We start from the raw sequence: 18,645 nt of genomic DNA, 5'->3' as shown, positions 1-18,645 counted from the left end.
TACTTCTGTGGAGGGTATAACTAAATGTGGTCAGTTTTGCCGATTATTTGTGAATTCCAATAAAATTGCTTTAAACAATAAAATTAACTTTAGTTAAAATAAAAATAAAAAGAGAGAAACCAGTAATACATGGCATTATTGTCCTGCAATTGAATTATTGTGTTATTGTTTTGAAAGTTAAAAAGCAGCTACAGATCATACATCTAGCATTAATACGCCACGCCATGCAGAGCGAGATGCCACGTCCCACGCAGCTCTGCTCATGTCGGGCGTCTTTATTTGCCGAAAATGCATGATCATCACAACGCATTGCGGCTAGGACACACGAGGAGACTGCGCTGATTAATTTGATATATGACATATATTGTATATGGTGTGTGGCTGAGTCTGTATACGAGCAGAACTTGACTTGTGTTGGTAAAAAGCTGTGGCTGCTACATTGCAGCACTTCCTGTACAGATACAGAGACTCAGTCGCACACAGGAATGCAAGTGTCATACAGTATAACAAATTAATCAGCACAGTGTGCGTCATAGTCACATTGCATTGCGATTAAGATGCATTTTCGGCAAAAAAGAAGCAAAAAAGACGCCGACCGCTAGAAGATTGTAACGTGACCTGGCGTGCCAAGAGGGGCTGTTTGGCACGACTGCAGGAAAGATGTATGAGGAGTAGAACACATCTGTATGGCAAGAGTAACGCTTTGCATTTATTGTTACAGTTTATCCACATAATTGTTTCCTATTTGAAATAGTATCACGGACAAAACTGTGTATATGGGATCCGGATGATAGGTTGACTGTGTTTAGGTCAATAGGTTGACACCATATTGTTGACATACATTAGGTAGACAGGTGAAAGGCCAACAGTGATTAAGGTCGACAGGTACAAAAAGTCAAGAGGTTGAAAAGGCCGACATGACAATTGTCAACACATTTTGGGGGGTGCGGGGGGTTCTCACGTTTTCCCTACATTTGCTTGATTTACTATCCATGTACGATTGGGAATAGTAACTTTTCCCGAAGTGTGGCAAGCGAAGCGACTGATGGTGGCCACAGGTGATGAAACATACAAGATTACACAAAAAAAAACCTTAAAAAACTGGTGTCAACTATTTGTGTGTTGACAGCGGTCATGTTGGTCTCTGTTAACCTTTTGTACCTGTCGACCTAATGCTTGTTGACCTATTGACTGTCTAACTAGACACTATAGGTCTTCTATACCACACCCTTTGTAGATTATGATAGTATAAACAGTTAACTAGAAGACTGCAAACCAATCACAGTTTAGTTTCCATAAGTGTTTTCCCCCCTATTACGATACAAATTGTATTACACATGAAATGATCAAAATGTGTTTATTATCACCAAGGTAAACAGTCACGTCAATACAATGTACTGAGGAGTCTGATTCTGCGTTGGTAGCAAGTGTGGTTGTTCCGTTGACAGAAAACCAGGGACTGCACTTGCGCTGAAACAGACACATGGGCGGGGATGTAAGGAATTCCGAGAACGGCGGCTGTGCGGGATGCCGGACAAACACGGACGTTTTTTTTAAAGGGGCAAACATGCACAAGGCTTAGTTTAACCTTGTACACGATTGCCCCTTTTAAAAAACGTCCGAGTTCGGCCGGCATCCGGCACGGCCGCCGATCTCGGAAGTCATTACATCCCACCCATAAGATAGAGGTCGCATGTGTGGACAAATTCATAGGACCAGTCTTTGGGGGAGATGTATCAAAGCTTGGAGAGAGATAAAGTGGAGGGGGATAAAGGAAGATCTTTTGCACTTCAGCGTGTAGCTGGTGCAAGGCTGATTGCAGCAGCTGCAGACAGAAGACCAATGGGCTGGACAGCATTCCACGTACAAACGCATGTGTGTTAGGTATACAAGGGCAGATCCTCGGATTACCATAAGCTGCTGTAGTAAGTACCGCCATAAGTGCGTCTGCACAGAATCATCCCCATCCATGGTGGTTAGATGCATATTTGGGTGTAGTATGGTATGCCGGCGGCCGGGCTCCCGGCGACCAGCATACCGGCGCCGGGAGCCCGACCGCCGGCATACTGACAGTGTGTCGAGCGCAAAGGAGGCCTTTGCGGGCTCGCTGCGCTCGCCGCGCTATGCGCGCCACGCTACGCGCGCCACGCTATTTTATTCTCTCTCCAGGGGGGTCGTGGACCCCCACGAGGGAGAATAGCTGTCGGTATGCCGGGTGTCGGGATCCCGGCGCCGGTATACTGTGCGCCAGGATCCCGACATTCAGCATACTGAAGACCACCCGCATATTTTATATTAATGACAATCTGCTTTGTTTCTTAACAGGTACCCAAAATAGACAGCTTCTCCTCTGCAGGATATAAGCCTGACAAGGTGAAGGGGGACATTCAATTCAAAAATGTGAAGTTCACATATCCATCCAGACCTGATATTCAGGTTAGTGAAACAACGACGGAACATGGTTTGGTTTCCACATTATCTTATAGCAACTGCAGAACTGCCCTCACTAGTTTCATGCTGGCTCCCAGCTCCACATGAGTGAGTGGTGCTAATATTCAGACACATGGGGCCTAATTCAGATTTGATTGCTCGCTAGCTATTTTTTGCAGCGCTGCAAGCAGATAGTCACCGCCTATAGGGGAGTGTATTTTTGCTTTGTAAGTGTGTGATCGCATGTGCAGCCGAGCACTACAAAAAAGTTTATGTGCAGTTTCTGAGTTGCCCAGAACTTACTGAGCCGCTGCAATCACGTCAGCCTGTCCGGTCCCGGAATTGACATCAGACGCCTGCGTTTTTCCAAACACTCCCAGAAAACGGTCAGTTGCCACCCACAAAGGCCCTATTCCTATCAATCTCCTTGCGATTGGCTGTGCGAATGGATTCTTTGTAAAATCCATCACACAGCAACGATCTGCTTTGTACCCGTACGACGCGCCTGTGCAGTGCATACGCATGCGCATTTCTCACCTGATCGCAGCAAAAAAAATCTAGCGTGCGATCAGGTGTGAATGAACCCCATTGTCTGTAACACAGGTTTGTAGTGCAGGTAATTGTGTAGACCTTGTCTGCACTACGGCAGAAAAACACAGTAAATAACTAATAAATATTAAAATTGTGACAAATATGCCCATATAAAAGAAATAAATGTTTTAATAAAGGAGCGCATGATTCTGCCTTGTACTTCATGTAGTGAAGCACGTCAGCACAGTGGTTAGCACTGCAGTCATACAGCACTGGGGTCATGAGTTAGTGTTTGTGTGTGTTTCCTCTGGTTTACTCCCACAACCCCATAAACATGCAGGTGGTTTCATTGGCTGCTGACCTAATGTGTTATTGTGGGCCCGATTCATACTTGATCGCTGATCTGCATTTTTGCTGCGGTCTGCTATCAGATAGCCGCCATGCATAGAGAGTGAAGACCCGCCCCATGCAAGTGTGCTAATGCATGTGTACGCCGTGTGAAAACTTCACCAGACAGCGGACACCTGCAAATTCGTTCGCAACTCACTCACCATCGAATTATTATTCCAGTGTGTGCAGTCTGTGCGCAGCCCAGGACTTACTCCTTCAGTGCCATACAAACAGGCGGATTGGGGCTGGAGCTGATGGTCACACACCCACCCTGAAAACGTTTGGGAACGCCTGCGTTTTTCCTGACACTCCCAGAAAACGGGCAGTTACCACCCACAAACGCCCGCTTCCTGTCAATCACCTTGCGAACGCCTTGTGCTCAAAACTTTCGCATCATTCTGTCGCTGTTTGGCGATGCGCCTGCGCATTGCGGTGCATGCGCAGTCATCGATAATCGTCCGCGCTGCAATTTCGCACAACGATCAGGTCTGATTCGGACCCCTTATCGCCGCATGTAGGGGCTATTAGGACAAATTATTTTTATGGGCTCTTTGGCTGGCCCGGTTAATGCTAAAATCTGTTACTGTATGTTACCATTCGGCACAAGAGTACACTGTTGGGTTCTGCCACAGCAGCGTTCCTGTCTGTACACAAAGCATCCAGAGGGATGGCGCTCTTACAGCTCTATCCACTAAAAAGAGCCTGCTAACGCCATCTGAGATGAGCTCCGCGAAACTGAGCTTGTTACAGTGGAGAAGACGGGCGTTCACATTCAGGACCGATGGCAGTTCCAACCGTACATGGCTGTAATACAGATAACTGACATATATCGTGTGTTAAATAGATTCAGTACTTCAATATGAGATACTGTATTTATTATTCTTGCTGTAGAATATATTGTGGGTAAATAAGTAGGCCTGTTAGACTGTAACATTGGGGCAGCGGCTGATGTAAATGATGATTATTCACTGACATCGCTGGGTAATTGTTGGTGCTATATACATTAATAATAATAAAGGTCACTTTATATCTTCAGGCCACATTTAGTGCTACAGTCTTGCTGGATATCACTGGCATTGAGATCTCTGCTAGATCTCATATCAGCGGAGTTTATGGCTATTTAAGCACAACATGTCCTGTAGCTGAACATAGGCCCTCATTCCGAGTTGTTCGCTCGGTATTTTTCATCGCATCGCAGTGAAAATCCGCTTAGTACGCATGCGCAATGTTCGCACTGCGACTGCGCCAAGTAACTTTACTATGAAGAAAGTAATTTTACTCACGGCTTTTTCTTCGCTCCGGCGATCGTAATGTGATTGACAGGAAATGGGTGTTACTGGGCGGAAACACGGCGTTTCAGGGGCGTGTGGCTGAAAACGCTACCGTTTCCGGAAAAAACGCAGGAGTGGCCGGGGAAACGGTGGGAGTGCCTGGGCGAACGCTGGGTGTGTTTGTGACGTCAACCAGGAACGACAAGCACTGAACTGATCGCACAGGCAGAGTAAGTCTGGAGCTACTCTGAAACTGCTAAGTAGTTAGTAATCGCAATATTGCGCATACATCGGTCGCAATTTTAAGAAGCTAAGATTCACTCCCAGTAGGCGGCGGCTTAGCGTGTGTAACTCTGCTGAATTCGCCTTGCGACCGATCAACTCGGAATGAGGGCCATAGTCCGCGTATTATCTGGTCCTTCACCTGCACATGTAATACGTTCTCCTTATCTCTCTTACTGCTCACATAATGGATAATTATCCCTATTCCAAAGGTCCTGGCACTGTACATGTGTTGTTCTTTGCAAACACTACTATTCACAGTATTTATCTGACTTCCCTGTGTATATCATACGAGCGAGTGGTGCCGCACTAGTCTAGTTAGTTAGTCATCGTATATAATATGTGTAAGACCCAAAGTAGACAGTAAAAGGGGGCGTCCCCTGGATGCTGTCGGGTTGGTGCCTAAAACTATCTATTAAAATGTAAAGTTTTAATTCAGACTTTTTCTGTCTACTTTCAAGAGTGCACCCAAATAAGAGTCTTCTTTTCTCTTCCCTGTGTATATATTACAGATGTACTGTATGTTGTTTTTTGTTGGTTAATAGTTTGGATCATTTGTGAGACCATCGGTCATCTGAGTAATGCTCCAGTTAGTAGGATGATGGCCGGGGAGTTCATACTCCTGAAGCCAGTGAAGCTGTGTCCAAGCCACTTTCTTCAGCACACCCAGAAAACTGGGCTGACATGCAGCCTGTTGCTGCCCCCTAAATGCCGCAGCATGTGAATCATGTGCCGATCTAAAAACATTGTGAACATCGGCTTTACGTACATCTCTGAATAATGGGGGTGATTCAGACCTAACGCACAGCACAGCAGGCGATCAGCGATAGACTGCGCATGCGTATGCACCACAGTGCGCATGTGCGACGCCAAACAATAGGCATCGCCGACCAGCGACAGGATGGTTTGAAAATTCCGTTCACACAGGTGTTTAGAGGAAGCGGCCGTTTGTGGGTGGTAACTGACCGTTTACTGGGAGTGTCCAGAAATACGCAGGCGTTCCCAAGCGTTCTCAGGGAGGGTGTCTGACATCAGCTCCGGACCCGATCAGCCTGTTCTCATCGCACTATAGGAGTAAGTCCTGGGCTGCACACAGACTGCACACACTGGATTTTTGCAGCTCTGCGTACACATGCGATCGCACACTTGCAGGGTGAAATTACACTCCCCTTGGGCGGCGACTATCTGAGCGCAGGACAGCAAAGTTAGCAGCCTAGCGATCAGGTTTGAATCACCCCCCATGTCCTCGGTACATTTTAAATGATTTTGCCAGGACACATGAGCAACTCTCCCTGCAAGGAACACACAGAATGTAGTGCTGGAATCACAATCAGATAAATAATGTGTGCTCCCAGCAAGGAGTCATATAAGACAAAGGGCTTGATTTAAGGGGGGTACTCACGGAGCGATCTCTGCTTAAAATCTTAGCAATCTGACCAGATTGCTAAGATTTTAAGCGGCGATCACTCCGTGTGTACCCCTCACAGCGATAGCGATGAGCAGTCCCGCGCATCGCTATTGCTGGTGCTAGATTGCAGGCCAATCTAGAAGGTTGCTCACTTCACCCGCTGGGTATTCACGGCCCGATTTGGGGAGAGATGCGTGCTGAGCGCATCACTCAGCACACATCTCTTCCCCCGCTCAGCACAGCGCGATGTGTGCTGAGCGTGCGCGGGGAGACGGGGGGGTCTCCCCCCGCACGCTCAGCACGCATCTCTCCCCAAATCGGGCCGTGAATACGGACCTTTAGAGTTAGGAGCAAATCCATCTTAAGGGACTGGCTGCGGCTGCTTTAGCGTCTTTTGCCATAGTCGTGTCTGAGACTTTATCCTGGCGCTAGTATCAGCCCTTCTCCTTGTGTAAAAGCACACATCTGACTGTGCAAGAGCTGGGAAGCAGTCCTGCTTGGTGCGCCCAAAGCATGAAAACTTGACACTTGGCCTGCCCCATGCTAGGTGCTGAATCTCCGTCAGAGTAAGGCCTCCAATATAAGTTGCTAATCGTCTGAGCTCACAACCAGTTATACGTCACACCTGCGTCACTCCCGGTCACCGGCAAGGAACACTCACTACGATTTCTGAGGCCATTGTGTTTCAATCGCTACTTCGACTCTGGGCCTGATTCCGTTTTGTACGCACAGGCCTTTGGAACTATGATTTTCTATCCTAAGGATTTCTTAATCATCACAAGTGAAGCTGGCGACCAAAAAAGAATAGAAGCAACCCACCGGAGCCACAGCAGTGTCCTCAGCAACTGTATACATATATACAGCATTAACGCAAAAATGAGGAACATCGACTTCCCGAGTGTGTCTATAGTCACACAGACTGGCCGCGGCAGTAGCGACGCTGGTTCCGTGTTTCTCTACGTACATGATCGCAGATAACGGCTAAACCCCCTCTTTCCCCGAAAAATGCCTGTGACATGCCTGCATTTTTGCCACCACTCCCTGTTACCGCCCCCAAGCGGTCCCTACCTGTCAATCCCAAAAAAATTGAAGTATCCTTCTTGCCGAATCTACCCCTAAATCAAAATGAGGCCTGTATTGTAACATACACAGTGATGTGAAGCTGAGGTTAGCTGGGTTTGGGGTTCAGGTCACATTATAGTTTAGTTCTAGTGACGTGAACTATCACCTAAACTATTTAGTACTACTACAGTGGATCCAGCACCAATTTTTCTGGCTTATCCAGTGTTTATGGAATTATGGGGGTAATTCAGACCTGATCGCACGCAGGTGGTTTTTTGCACTGCTGAGACCAGGTAATCGCCGCCACAGGGGGAGGGGGTAATCGCTGTGCAGAGGTGAGAACGGCTGTGCAGAGTCTCTGCACAGCTCAGGACTTACTCACCCGCTGTGATGATCCTGAAAACGGTGAATTGCCGCCCATGAATGCCTTCTTCCTGTCAATCATCTTGCGATTGCCGTTGCGATCGATTTCTTCATAAATTCTGTCGCTGCCCGGCGATCCCCGTCGCCGGCAGCCGACGCGCCTGCGCATTGCGGTGTATGCGCTGTTCATACTCGATCGCACGGCTGCAAAAAAAGACCCCCTAAGTTATTTCAATTAACTAGAAACTTGTAACATTATAGAGAACTTTATGGCTCAATATTACTGGTCCCCAGTGAATTGTTGGGAATCATTCTCATGAATACTGGTGCAGCACAAAACTTGTCTGACTCCACTGTGTGTCCTGTAGGGGTCAGGTATATAAACCTCACTGCAACCAGAAGCTTATATCTGTGCTGTGTGCCTCACAAGTCATTTCTGTCATTGAAGGTATTGAAAGGCATAAACCTTACAGTCCCTACTGGTAAGACTGTAGCTCTAGTAGGGAGCAGTGGTTGCGGCAAGAGTACAACAGTTCAACTCATCCAACGGTTCTACGACACTGAAGAAGGCTCGGTAAGTGCACTTCTTATACTTTTTAAACACAGGGAAATTAAATGTTTTCTCGTGGTGTCATTGAAGAGTTTTTTCCACAGGAAAGTGGAATTTTTTTTTGCCACTTTCATTTGGTTGGTGGAAACGCACTGCTGCAAATATTCTGGGTCACTTTTCCTTTGTTTCATTTTGAACTTTTTGTCTTTTCTTACAGATTACTATTGACGGTGAGGACATTCGGAATCTGAATATTAGGTACTTAAGAGAGATGATTGGAGTGGTGAGCCAAGAACCCATTCTGTTTGACACCACGATTGCTGAGAATATCCGCTATGGCCGGGAAGATGTCACGATGGAGGAAATTGAACGAGCCACCAAGGAAGCAAATGCCTACCACTTTATCATGAAGCTTCCCGACGTAAATAATGTTTTTGTTTTCTTTAGTAAAAAATGCTCTTTTAAGAAAACGTGCAGTTCAGCTAACATCAGAGGTGCATGTAAACCATCAGTTTGCGTATATCTCTGAATTTGCCCCACTGTAAGGAGTCGGCAACTGCGAATGCACTGTATCAGGCATAACCGTATGCACAGAGATTACTAGTGTGTCCAAGGATGCAGTCACTGGCAGCGGCATGCCCTGAAAAGAGGGCAGGAATGCCACCACTTTCTGCAGCGATGCCCGTCCTCCGTTCAACCTCCATTCATGAGCAGCCTGTAAATCAGTATTCAGCCTTGATGGCCCTGCGAGCGATCTCACAGGATGAGGGGCTAGATGCATCATCGCTTGGAAAGTGATAAAATGGAGAGTGAAAATGTAATAGCCAATCAGCTCCTAACTTCCATTTTTCAAACACAGCCTGTGACATGACAGGTAGGAGCTGATTGGCTGGTACATTTTCACTCTCCATTTTATCACTTTCCAAGCGATGATGCATCTAGCCAGAGATCTGCACATCATTGAAGGTCAGATACAGTATGAACCTTTGTGTCTTAATTTAGCGCTAGACTGACTGATTCTTTTGCTATGTCTGAGTACTGAGTGACTACTGGCCAGTCTTGTCACAAATGGATGACCAAATTGGATAGATGTGATAATATGGTACTGATAGTTGTGATCTATTGATGACATTTACAAAGGAAATGAGAGTAGCAGTGTGTTCTGCCTAATGTGTGACTGATGCAATGATGTATTCTCTTTAGTGACGTAACTATGTATTTCCAGAAATACAACACCCTTGTGGGAGAGAGAGGAGCGCAGCTGAGTGGTGGCCAAAAGCAGAGGATCGCTATCGCACGGGCGCTGGTTCGCAACCCCAAAATTCTCCTACTTGACGAAGCCACCTCTGCGCTGGACACTGAGAGTGAATCTGTTGTACAGGCAGCTCTGGATAAGGTATCAAGTCATGGCATTAAATGCATGTATTACGTATAAGCCTCACTGAGTGGTACATTATGAGTGGAATAAGTCACATATGGTGGTTATTTTCCACTTGAGTAGAGTTCACCCTGAATGCACAATTACATTGATCTGCAGAATCTCTAACATTCTCTGCCAGTCCCCGTCTCAGGGTCTCAATAATGAGGTTTTTAAAAATTAGACACATTTGATTTATTCTGACTGTATGGAAGCCCAATTTTGTCTCATAGGGAAATGCTTATTGCCTGTCCTGCAGGGAACATTTCAGGTGAAGGATGAGACAATTTGCTTTGTAGAATGTGCTGGCACCATCATAAGTTGGGATTCACAGATCAAGTTCAGCTAACCAGAAGATCTTCCTTTTATTTATAGGCTAGGGAAGGCCGGACCACCATCGTCATCGCCCACCGCTTGTCAACAATCCGAAATGCAGACACTATTGCTGGATTTCATGAGGGTGTCATTGTGGAGCAAGGAAGCCACAGTGAACTCATGAAGAGAGAAGGAATTTACTATAAACTGGTCACCATGCAGGTGTGTGCGACTTAATTCCAAATGTACAACTGCAATAAGAGAACATTTAGAAAATTGCTGTGCATATATAACACTGCTTGTTGCAGATGGGCATAGGATGTGTCAGACACAAGGACTAATATAAGTGATCCAGACGTGCGATCTGTGTTTTGTTTGATGATACCGGAAGCCAATACAGACAGATGAATAACCAAACAGAATAGTCAGGAACTGCAGACATAGGATAAAAGAGGTCAATAGCAAAGGTCGAGGGGTTAAAGAAAACAAGATGGCCAAGCAGACTGAAATCATGTAATAGAGTAACGGGATCCAATCAGGATCCCAGTTGTCGGGATCCCAGCAGTCAGAACACCGACAGCGTAATCCCGACACTGTCATCCCAAATAGGTTCACAATTCTGACAGCCGGTATGCCGAACAAAAAGACACCGCCCGCTGGAGAGGTAAGCTGCGGTGGGTGGTGGTGGTGGGGGGGTCATGAGTTAGGTTTAGGCGGCAGAGAAGGGGGGATAGAGTTAGGCACCCCTCAGGGAGTGTTAACGTAGGTTTAGGCTGCGGGGAGGAGGTTTTATGTTCAGGGACCACCAGGGAAGGTTAGGGTTAGGCTGCTGGGAGGGTGGGTTGGGGGCCAGGGGGGAAGGTAAGTGTACTTACCTTCCCCTGTTGGGATTCCAAAACAATGGGATGCCACAGTCGGTATTCTAACCAACATCCCAACCACCTGCAAATCGAACCCCCCGGGGTCTTTCTCTCTGCTTATGTGCTTGCAACACTGTTGTTATTTTGTTTCACTGTAGACGTTAGAAGCAGAGAAAGATGACCATACAGACGTTAAATCTAAAGATATGACAGATTCACTTAAACGCTCTGACTCAAAACTAGTTAGGAGGAAATCAAGTCGCTATAGCAGTTTCAAGAAGGCATCGATGAAAGAAGAAGATGTATATGAGGAAATTGATGACGATAAAGAAGTGGTGAGTTTCCTGTGTCAATAAGTCTACTGCCGTGTAAGATTTCCGACATGTTCCTATACCTCTGTTCTGCATGTAAAACTTCGGCATTAGAAGATGAGGGGCATTCATCACATTCATATAACAGATATAGGCATGGGCTTAAATCTGGACTATGGGGGCGATTCAGACCTGATCTCTGGGCTGCAAACTTTGCTGTCCTGCGTCAGATAGTCGCCGCCTCCAGGGGGATTGTTAATTCGCCGTGCAAGTGTGCGATGCTATGTGTACGCCGAGCTGCAAAAATCCACTTTGTGCAGTCTTTGCGCAGCCCAGGACTTACTCCTACAGTGCGATTACAACAGGTTGATTGGGGTTGGAGCTGACGTCAGACGTCCTCCCTGAAAACGCTTGGGCGCGGCTGCATTTTTCCGGACACTCCCAGTAAACGGTCAGTTACCACCCACACACGGCTTCCCCCTGTCAATCACCTTGCGAATGCCCGTGCAATCGGATTTTTCGCACCATCCTGATGCTGACTGGCGATGCCCGTTGTTGACTGACGTGCGTGCGCTTTGCGGTGCATACGCATGCGCAGTTACTACCTTATAACCCAATGTGCGAAAACGCACAACAGCGATAGGTATGAATCACCCCCTAGGTTCAGGATTCATTCAGTGGGTTCAACAAGGTTTTGTTTTAGCCAAAGTATTTTAATTTGGCTACAGTGTCTCAATGAAAATTCTGCTTTAACCAAGATTTAAGTTCGCAGGACATAGGGGGAGATTTATCAAAGCTTGGAGAGAGATAAAGGGAAGAGAGATATTACCAACCAGCCAGCTACTAACTGACATGTTACAGGTTGTATTTGAAAAATGACAGTTAGGAGCTGATTGGTTGGTACTTTATCTCTTTCCCCTTTACCCCTCCACAAGCTTTGATAAATCTCCCCCATAGTTACAGCTTCAGGAAATTAATGTGATATTCAGTATTCAGAATAAAGGTATTATAGAAATATTCAATAGAGGTCATTTGCTAAGTGGAACATATTTTTCTGTCTTACACAATTAACGTGGGAACTATTTTGTCTCATAAAGGGGCATATCTATGACCCTTATATTGTGGGGAAACCCCCCAAACCAGCTGTTTTCAGGGGATCCCTGTAAAATGTAAAGTCAGCAGGATGTAAGGAGAGCCAACAGTGAAAGCAGCCCCCCATAGGCATCTATGGGGTCTGCTAAACGGACGGATCCAGAGTACTGGCTATTTTTCCGTATTTTTATCTCGGAGAGGGAGTCAAGATCAAGGTAGCGAACACTTTGCTTCTGTCCATTTGCTGGGACCGAGTTTCTCAGAAGCTCTGTCCCAGCAACAAGAGAATGGTAAATGATGCAGTCATATAAAATGTATTTTGTGATAAATTTGCCCCCGAAAATATAGGATGAGGCTGGGGGCTGAATGTAATGCCGCCCGAGTTCTGCGGCCTTGCGGGATACTGGCCGAACTCAGATGTTTTTTTAAAGGGTCAATCACAAGGCAAAACAATGCCTGCGTGATGTCCGGGACATCAAGTGAGAATGCCGTAGTTTCAAAGCGGCAATCATTTACAAGGCAAAACCAGGTTGGTTTTGACTTGTAAATGATTGCCGCTTTAAAAACACAGGTATTCTTGCACAAACTGCTGCATCTCCGGCTTCTCGCACCCTATTACGGATTCGGTATGATTGGCCGATGGACGGAATGCCGGCTGTCAGAATCCCGACAGCAGTTTCCCGTCTGTCGGAATCCCATCAGCGTGGCAGCGAGTCTCCTTGCGGGATTGCCGCACTTGACAATCTTTGGGCCTGGTGGCTTGCTTCGCTTGCCACAGGTTATATTCCCACTCGGGTGGTGGCATGGACTCACCGCCCGAGTGGGAATACGGGGCTAAGGTCGGAATTTCGACCGTCGGCATTTCAACGACTGTCGGGATTCTGAACGGCGGGATCCCAACAGGCGGTATATTTGCCGCATCCCCCTATTTACATTTACCCCTTAGCCTTCTATAGAGTCCTCTATAGAGAGAATTGAAACAATGGCGTTTGCAGGCTAAAAGATTTTAAATAAAATTTAATTTATTTATTTATTTATTAATTAACAGTTTCTTATATAGCGCAGCATATTCCGTTGCACTTTACAAGTAGAACAACAGTAATAGAACAAAACTGTGTCAAAACAGACAGACATAGAGGTAGGAAGACCCTGCTCGCAAGCTTACAATCTATAGGAATTGTAAAAACCATAATACTGTTCTTGGATTTAATGCAGTGGCGATACATGTTTTTCAGGTTGAAAAGGTGCCTCCAGTCTCATTTGTCAAAGTGATGAAGCTGAACAAGCCGGAGTGGCCGTACTTTGTGGTTGGAGTCATTTGCGCAATTATCAACGGTGCCACACAGCCAGCGTTTGCCATTATATTCTCCAGGATTATCGGGGTATGTAAAAAAACAACAAATCATAATAGAAATAACGCTTAGAACCCAGTGATGAACCCATTACAGGGCTGATGCAGAGATGTAGGCAAGTTCATTTACAGAGCACAACTTGTCTTTTGTGTTCCGCACCGCGCACATGCCGGAAATAAGCACATGGAATCTGTACATAGGGGTTCATTCCGAGTTGATTGCTGGCTAGTTTTAGCAGCCGTGCAAACGCTATGCCGCCGCCCACTGGGGAGTGTATTTTAGTTTAGCAGAAGTGGGAACGCATGTGCAGCCGAGCTCTGCAAAAACAGTTTGTGCAGTTTCAGAGTAGCTCTGAACCTACTCAGCGCTTGCGATCACTTCAGCCTATTCGTGTCCGGATTTGGCGTCATACACCCGCCCAGTGAACGCCCAGCCACGCCTGCGGTTTTTCAGACACGCCTGCATTTGTGCAAACACTCCCTGAAAACCATCAGTTGACACTCAGAAACGCCCCCTTTCCTGTCAATCTTCTTGCGGCCGTCAGTGCGAAGACAACCTTCGCTAGAACCGGAGCACAACCACAAAGGGCTTTGTACCCGTACGTCGCGCGTGCGCATTGCGGGACATACGCATGCGCATAAATGCCGTTTTTTTACCTGATCGCTGTGCTGCTAAAATCGGCAGTGAGCGATCAACTTGGAATGGCCCCCATAGTCTAAGCTCACTGGGGGTGTGTCGCCAAAACTGCAGACTGGGGGGTGGGGTGGTTGATATACTAAGTTTTACAGAGTGATAAAGTGGAAAGAGATAAAGTACCAGCCAATCAGCTCCTAACTGTCAGTTTGAAAAATGAGTTAGGAGCTGATTGGTTGGTACTTTATCTTTCTCCACTTTATCACTCTACAAGACTCGGTACACCTATCCCTAAGCATCAGATTGGTTGCTATGGGCAACTTCTCCACTTGACTACTACCCCATGCAGTCCTTGGCCATGCCACTCCCGGGAAACGGCAGAACGCCCCTGTTTCTGGCAACGGCGGGCACCTCCGCCTCGCCCCCTGAATTGCATTGTTGCGATTTCAGCGAGTCTGCCTAATATTTTAATGTTGCAATCAATATATCGGTTATTCCTATTTAAATAATTTGGCGAAACTGCACCAATGCCTGCATCTCATAGGCTATTCCATTTACCCCTATATCTTCTTATACCATCTTATTTCTGTAGGCAGATCCCTACATACACCCCAACATACACCCCTACCTTCCCTGCTCTCCTTCCCCTTATAACCTCTGGTCACTCATTGAAGACTTCTCCTGTGCGGAACCATGTTTATGAAACTCTCTTCTTTGTTTTGCCGGCATTCTTGAATTGAAAGATTTATTTGTTTAGATTCCTGTTTCTTCTTCTCTCTCTGAATCCTTCCCTAAGTACTGCCATCGTCTCTTTGCAGGTATTTGCAGGTCCAGAGGATAAGATGAGATCTGAAAGCAACATGTTTTCCCTGTTATTCTTGGCACTTGGTGGCGTCTCTTTTGTAACATTTTTCCTTCAGGTAGGTATCTCATATATCTTTGTCTCTGCCTGTTACTAGGAATGAGAATGAATGAGGAGCTACTGTAAATTGGAGTTAATCACTGGAAAAATAATAACTTGTATTAATACTCCACGTTAGAGGCGTCATTTCCTGCATTTTGGAATGTTTTACCAGTAACATCTACAGACTGTGGGCGGGATGCATCAAACCTTATTTTGCGGTCAGACCTTCGAAAATGCAGTTTCCGGATATTTTGCCGCTTTTCGTATATGCACTATATGGAATATGACGGACCCAATGGGCGAACTACTCAATAGAAGACTATGATCTTCTATTCGCATTGCCCTCTGCGAGGGATCCAATCGTGCGCCAAGCAACGCATGCGCAGACGAACTCCCTCCCGTGGCTGTCTGAGCTACAACAGTTCCTAACAATCCGACATACATGAGAGAGCAGAGATACAGCACACAGCACATGCAGGGACATCATTTCCACTGAAGAGCTGGGAAATGTTGGGCACTATGAAGAGGAGATACTCTACAGGAGGGGATAGCAGCAGTTTGTAGAAGTAGTATTGCTATAGATGTCTCAGCGGTAGCATATGGCACTTAGCTCAGGGCCCGGTCTGCAACACCCCCAGCAAGACATAACCCCAAGATTCCCTGTAATTCTCAGTGCTGTCAGACATTTTGCAAGGGGAATTGTGACAGCAAATACAACATGTGTTGTCATTGGTTTTAATGGTGAGCTTTGCTTGGATGTCAGCTCTGTTAAAGAGAATTAATGGCAGTGCAGATGTGGTTGCTATAACTGTGTTAATAGCAGGTTCCAGTTATCTGTTGGTTACTGGTTCTGTGTATGTGTTGGTAAATGGGATTACAGTAAGTAATGTCCTTGTTACTGAGGTTGTATGTATTCTGATAACTGGGGCTGTATGGATTCTAGTGACGGGGGTTGGTTGTATGGACTATGGTTACTGAGGTCATACAGTATTGATGCTAGTCGTTGTGGCTATACTGTATGGATGCTGGTCACTGTGGCAGTATGGATGCTGGTCACTGGGGCTGTACTGTATGGATGCCTGTGACGGGTTGTAATGTATGGATTATAGTCACTGGGGATGCACTGTATGGATGCTGGTCACTGTTGCTGTACTGTATGTATGTTGGTCACTGAGGTTGTATAGATGCTGGTCTCTGGGGTTATACAGCAAGGATGCTGGTCACTGGGGTTGTACTGTTTGAATGCTAGGCACTGGGCTGCCCTGTATGGATGCTAGTCTCTGGGGCTGTACTGTTTGGATGCTGGTCTCTTGAGCTGTACTGTATGGCGGCTGGTCTCTGGAGTTGTATGGCTGCTGGTCACTTACGCACTATTTATTGTTCATTCACCTTGTCACAGGGATTCACATTTGGAAAAGCAGGAGAGATTCTTACAATGAGACTCAGACTGATGACCTTCAAGGCAATGTTAAGACAGGTAGGATAATGTATCCATTTACTTATGTATGATAAAACATTGACTTTTAGAAAATGTTATACTCTTAAGAATGACAATATGAAATCTACATTCTGTAGGACAATGCTGAAAATGCTGCATTATTGTCAGAGTTAGAATATGTGGATAATTGCTGTAAGCAGTATAAGCCTATACATATGCAGTGTTTAAGCTAGTTATGGGTTAATAGTGAAGTCCATGAAAGTGTGTATATTACATTGCAGGAAATTGGCTGGTTTGATGACAAGAAGAACAGTACCGGGGCTTTAACCACGCGGCTGGCTACAGATGCGTCACAAGTCCAGGGGGTAGGTACTTTCTCTCTAGCTTTACTCTTTGGTGCCTCAAAAGTTTCCAATGTATAAAGTGAGAGTCTATAATGACGTCTGGTGCTCCCCAGGCTAAATGCAGAGATCTTCTTCACACTGTTTCAACAGATATAAAGGTTGTATTTGTGGCATTCTAAAATCATTTTATATCCATTTAACTCGCATATAGCTGTTTTTATTTTACTGCACCCGCACCGTATAAGTTTTAGAAATATATTGTGAAATATGTTATAATGTACAGTAATCAGAAATGTTTTTTTACCATTATTCTGTATTACACTGTTGTTATTACAGTTATTATTATTATTATTATCCTTTATATGGCGCCAAAAGAGGTCAGCAGTACCTTACAATGGGGGGTAATTCCAAGTTGATCGCAGCAGGATTTTTGATAGCAACTGGGCAAAACCATGTGCACTGCAGGGGAGGCAGATATAACATGTGCAGAGAGAGTTAGATTTGGGTGGGTTATTTTGTTTCTGTGCAGGGTAAATACTGGCTGCTTTATTTTTACACTGCAATTTAGATTGCAGATTGAACACACCCCACCCAAATCTAACTCTCTCTGCACATGTTATATCTGCCTCCCCTGCAGCGCACATGGTTTTGCCCAACTGCTAAAAAAGTTCCTGCTGCGATCAACTCAGAATTACCCCCATAGTACATAACCAGAAACTAAAAGTTTTAACTTCTAGATAGAACTCATTGCTGATCCTCCTCAGTTTGTAAACCCTTAGCTGACAAAAATATCGAAGCAGGCCCTCCACAGTTTTAAAGCTTGCACAGGTCAGTAGGATTTGTAAAGGCGTGTATTATTGAAATAAAGAAGAAAAAAAATGTAAAAACAAAATGAAAAAAATTAAAAAAGCTTTGGGGTCCACCCCCAATTTGATAAGGCCTCTAAACCTAGGCTAGTAGTGAAAAATGCAGACAAACAATGGTAGCTGCTCAATAATTTCTGGAGATAATTATATATCAGGCGATAGAAAAGGGGAGGAGTCACAAACAAACAGCAGACCTAGAGGGAAGGGGTGGGGGGTGCTGCACTTCCCCCCTGGTATCCCCCCGGCACACTAAAAATTACCTGTAACCATACCTAAACCTATCTGGTAATAGAATTTCACAGAAATTGGTCACATGCTTTTGCAAAGACATGTTAAGCTGCTGGCCGCGGCAAGGCTTCTCCGATATCAGCAGTCCTAACACTACATAATTGCAGTGCCCACATAGGGCCATGTAATTTGTCACAGTAGGCCTCATGATAAAGGCTATTACTAAAACACATCCAGACAGAGCTAACTTACCCGGAGCCACCCCCAGGATCTCCCATTAGCACTAAAAGAAACAGCATGCCTTCCAAATACTGCTCCCATTCAATGCCTTCTCACACATGCAGACAAACAATGGTAGCTGCTCAATCATTTCTGGAGATAATTATATATCAGGTGCAAGAAAAGGGGAGGGGGTCACAAACAAACAGCAGACAGAGAGGGGGGGGGGGGGGTGCATTTTGCCCAATGGTATCCACCCAGCACACTAAACATTACCTGTAACCATACCTGAACCTATCTGGAAATAGATTTTAGTAGTGAAAAATATAGGGTAAAAAAATATTAGGAGGGTTCCCCTAGTTCACAGCCCCAATCATTC

The 18,645-nt window shown here is 45.6% G+C and overlaps 1 protein-coding gene across 1 annotated transcript in view; it reads left to right on the top strand.

Moving 5' to 3' along the window:
* The window catches only part of LOC134927265 (ATP-dependent translocase ABCB1-like), a 95,072-nt gene that overhangs the window by 55,281 nt on the left and 21,146 nt on the right, over positions 1-18,645 (top strand). The window contains exons 11-20 of the mRNA XM_063921476.1: positions 2,326-2,436; positions 8,186-8,311; positions 8,505-8,708; positions 9,513-9,683; positions 10,080-10,241; positions 11,038-11,214; positions 13,518-13,664; positions 15,086-15,187; positions 16,571-16,648; positions 16,891-16,974. Of these exons, the coding sequence (XP_063777546.1) occupies positions 2,326-2,436; positions 8,186-8,311; positions 8,505-8,708; positions 9,513-9,683; positions 10,080-10,241; positions 11,038-11,214; positions 13,518-13,664; positions 15,086-15,187; positions 16,571-16,648; positions 16,891-16,974 (1,362 nt within the window). The remainder of the gene's footprint in view (positions 1-2,325; positions 2,437-8,185; positions 8,312-8,504; positions 8,709-9,512; positions 9,684-10,079; positions 10,242-11,037; positions 11,215-13,517; positions 13,665-15,085; positions 15,188-16,570; positions 16,649-16,890; positions 16,975-18,645) is intronic.

This window comes from Pseudophryne corroboree, chromosome 5, assembly GCF_028390025.1.
Source record: "Pseudophryne corroboree isolate aPseCor3 chromosome 5, aPseCor3.hap2, whole genome shotgun sequence".
Lineage (NCBI taxonomy): Eukaryota > Metazoa > Chordata > Amphibia > Anura > Myobatrachidae > Pseudophryne > Pseudophryne corroboree.
The sequence above is the reverse complement of the archived record's forward strand: the minus strand, read 5'-3'. Positions and strand labels throughout refer to the sequence as shown.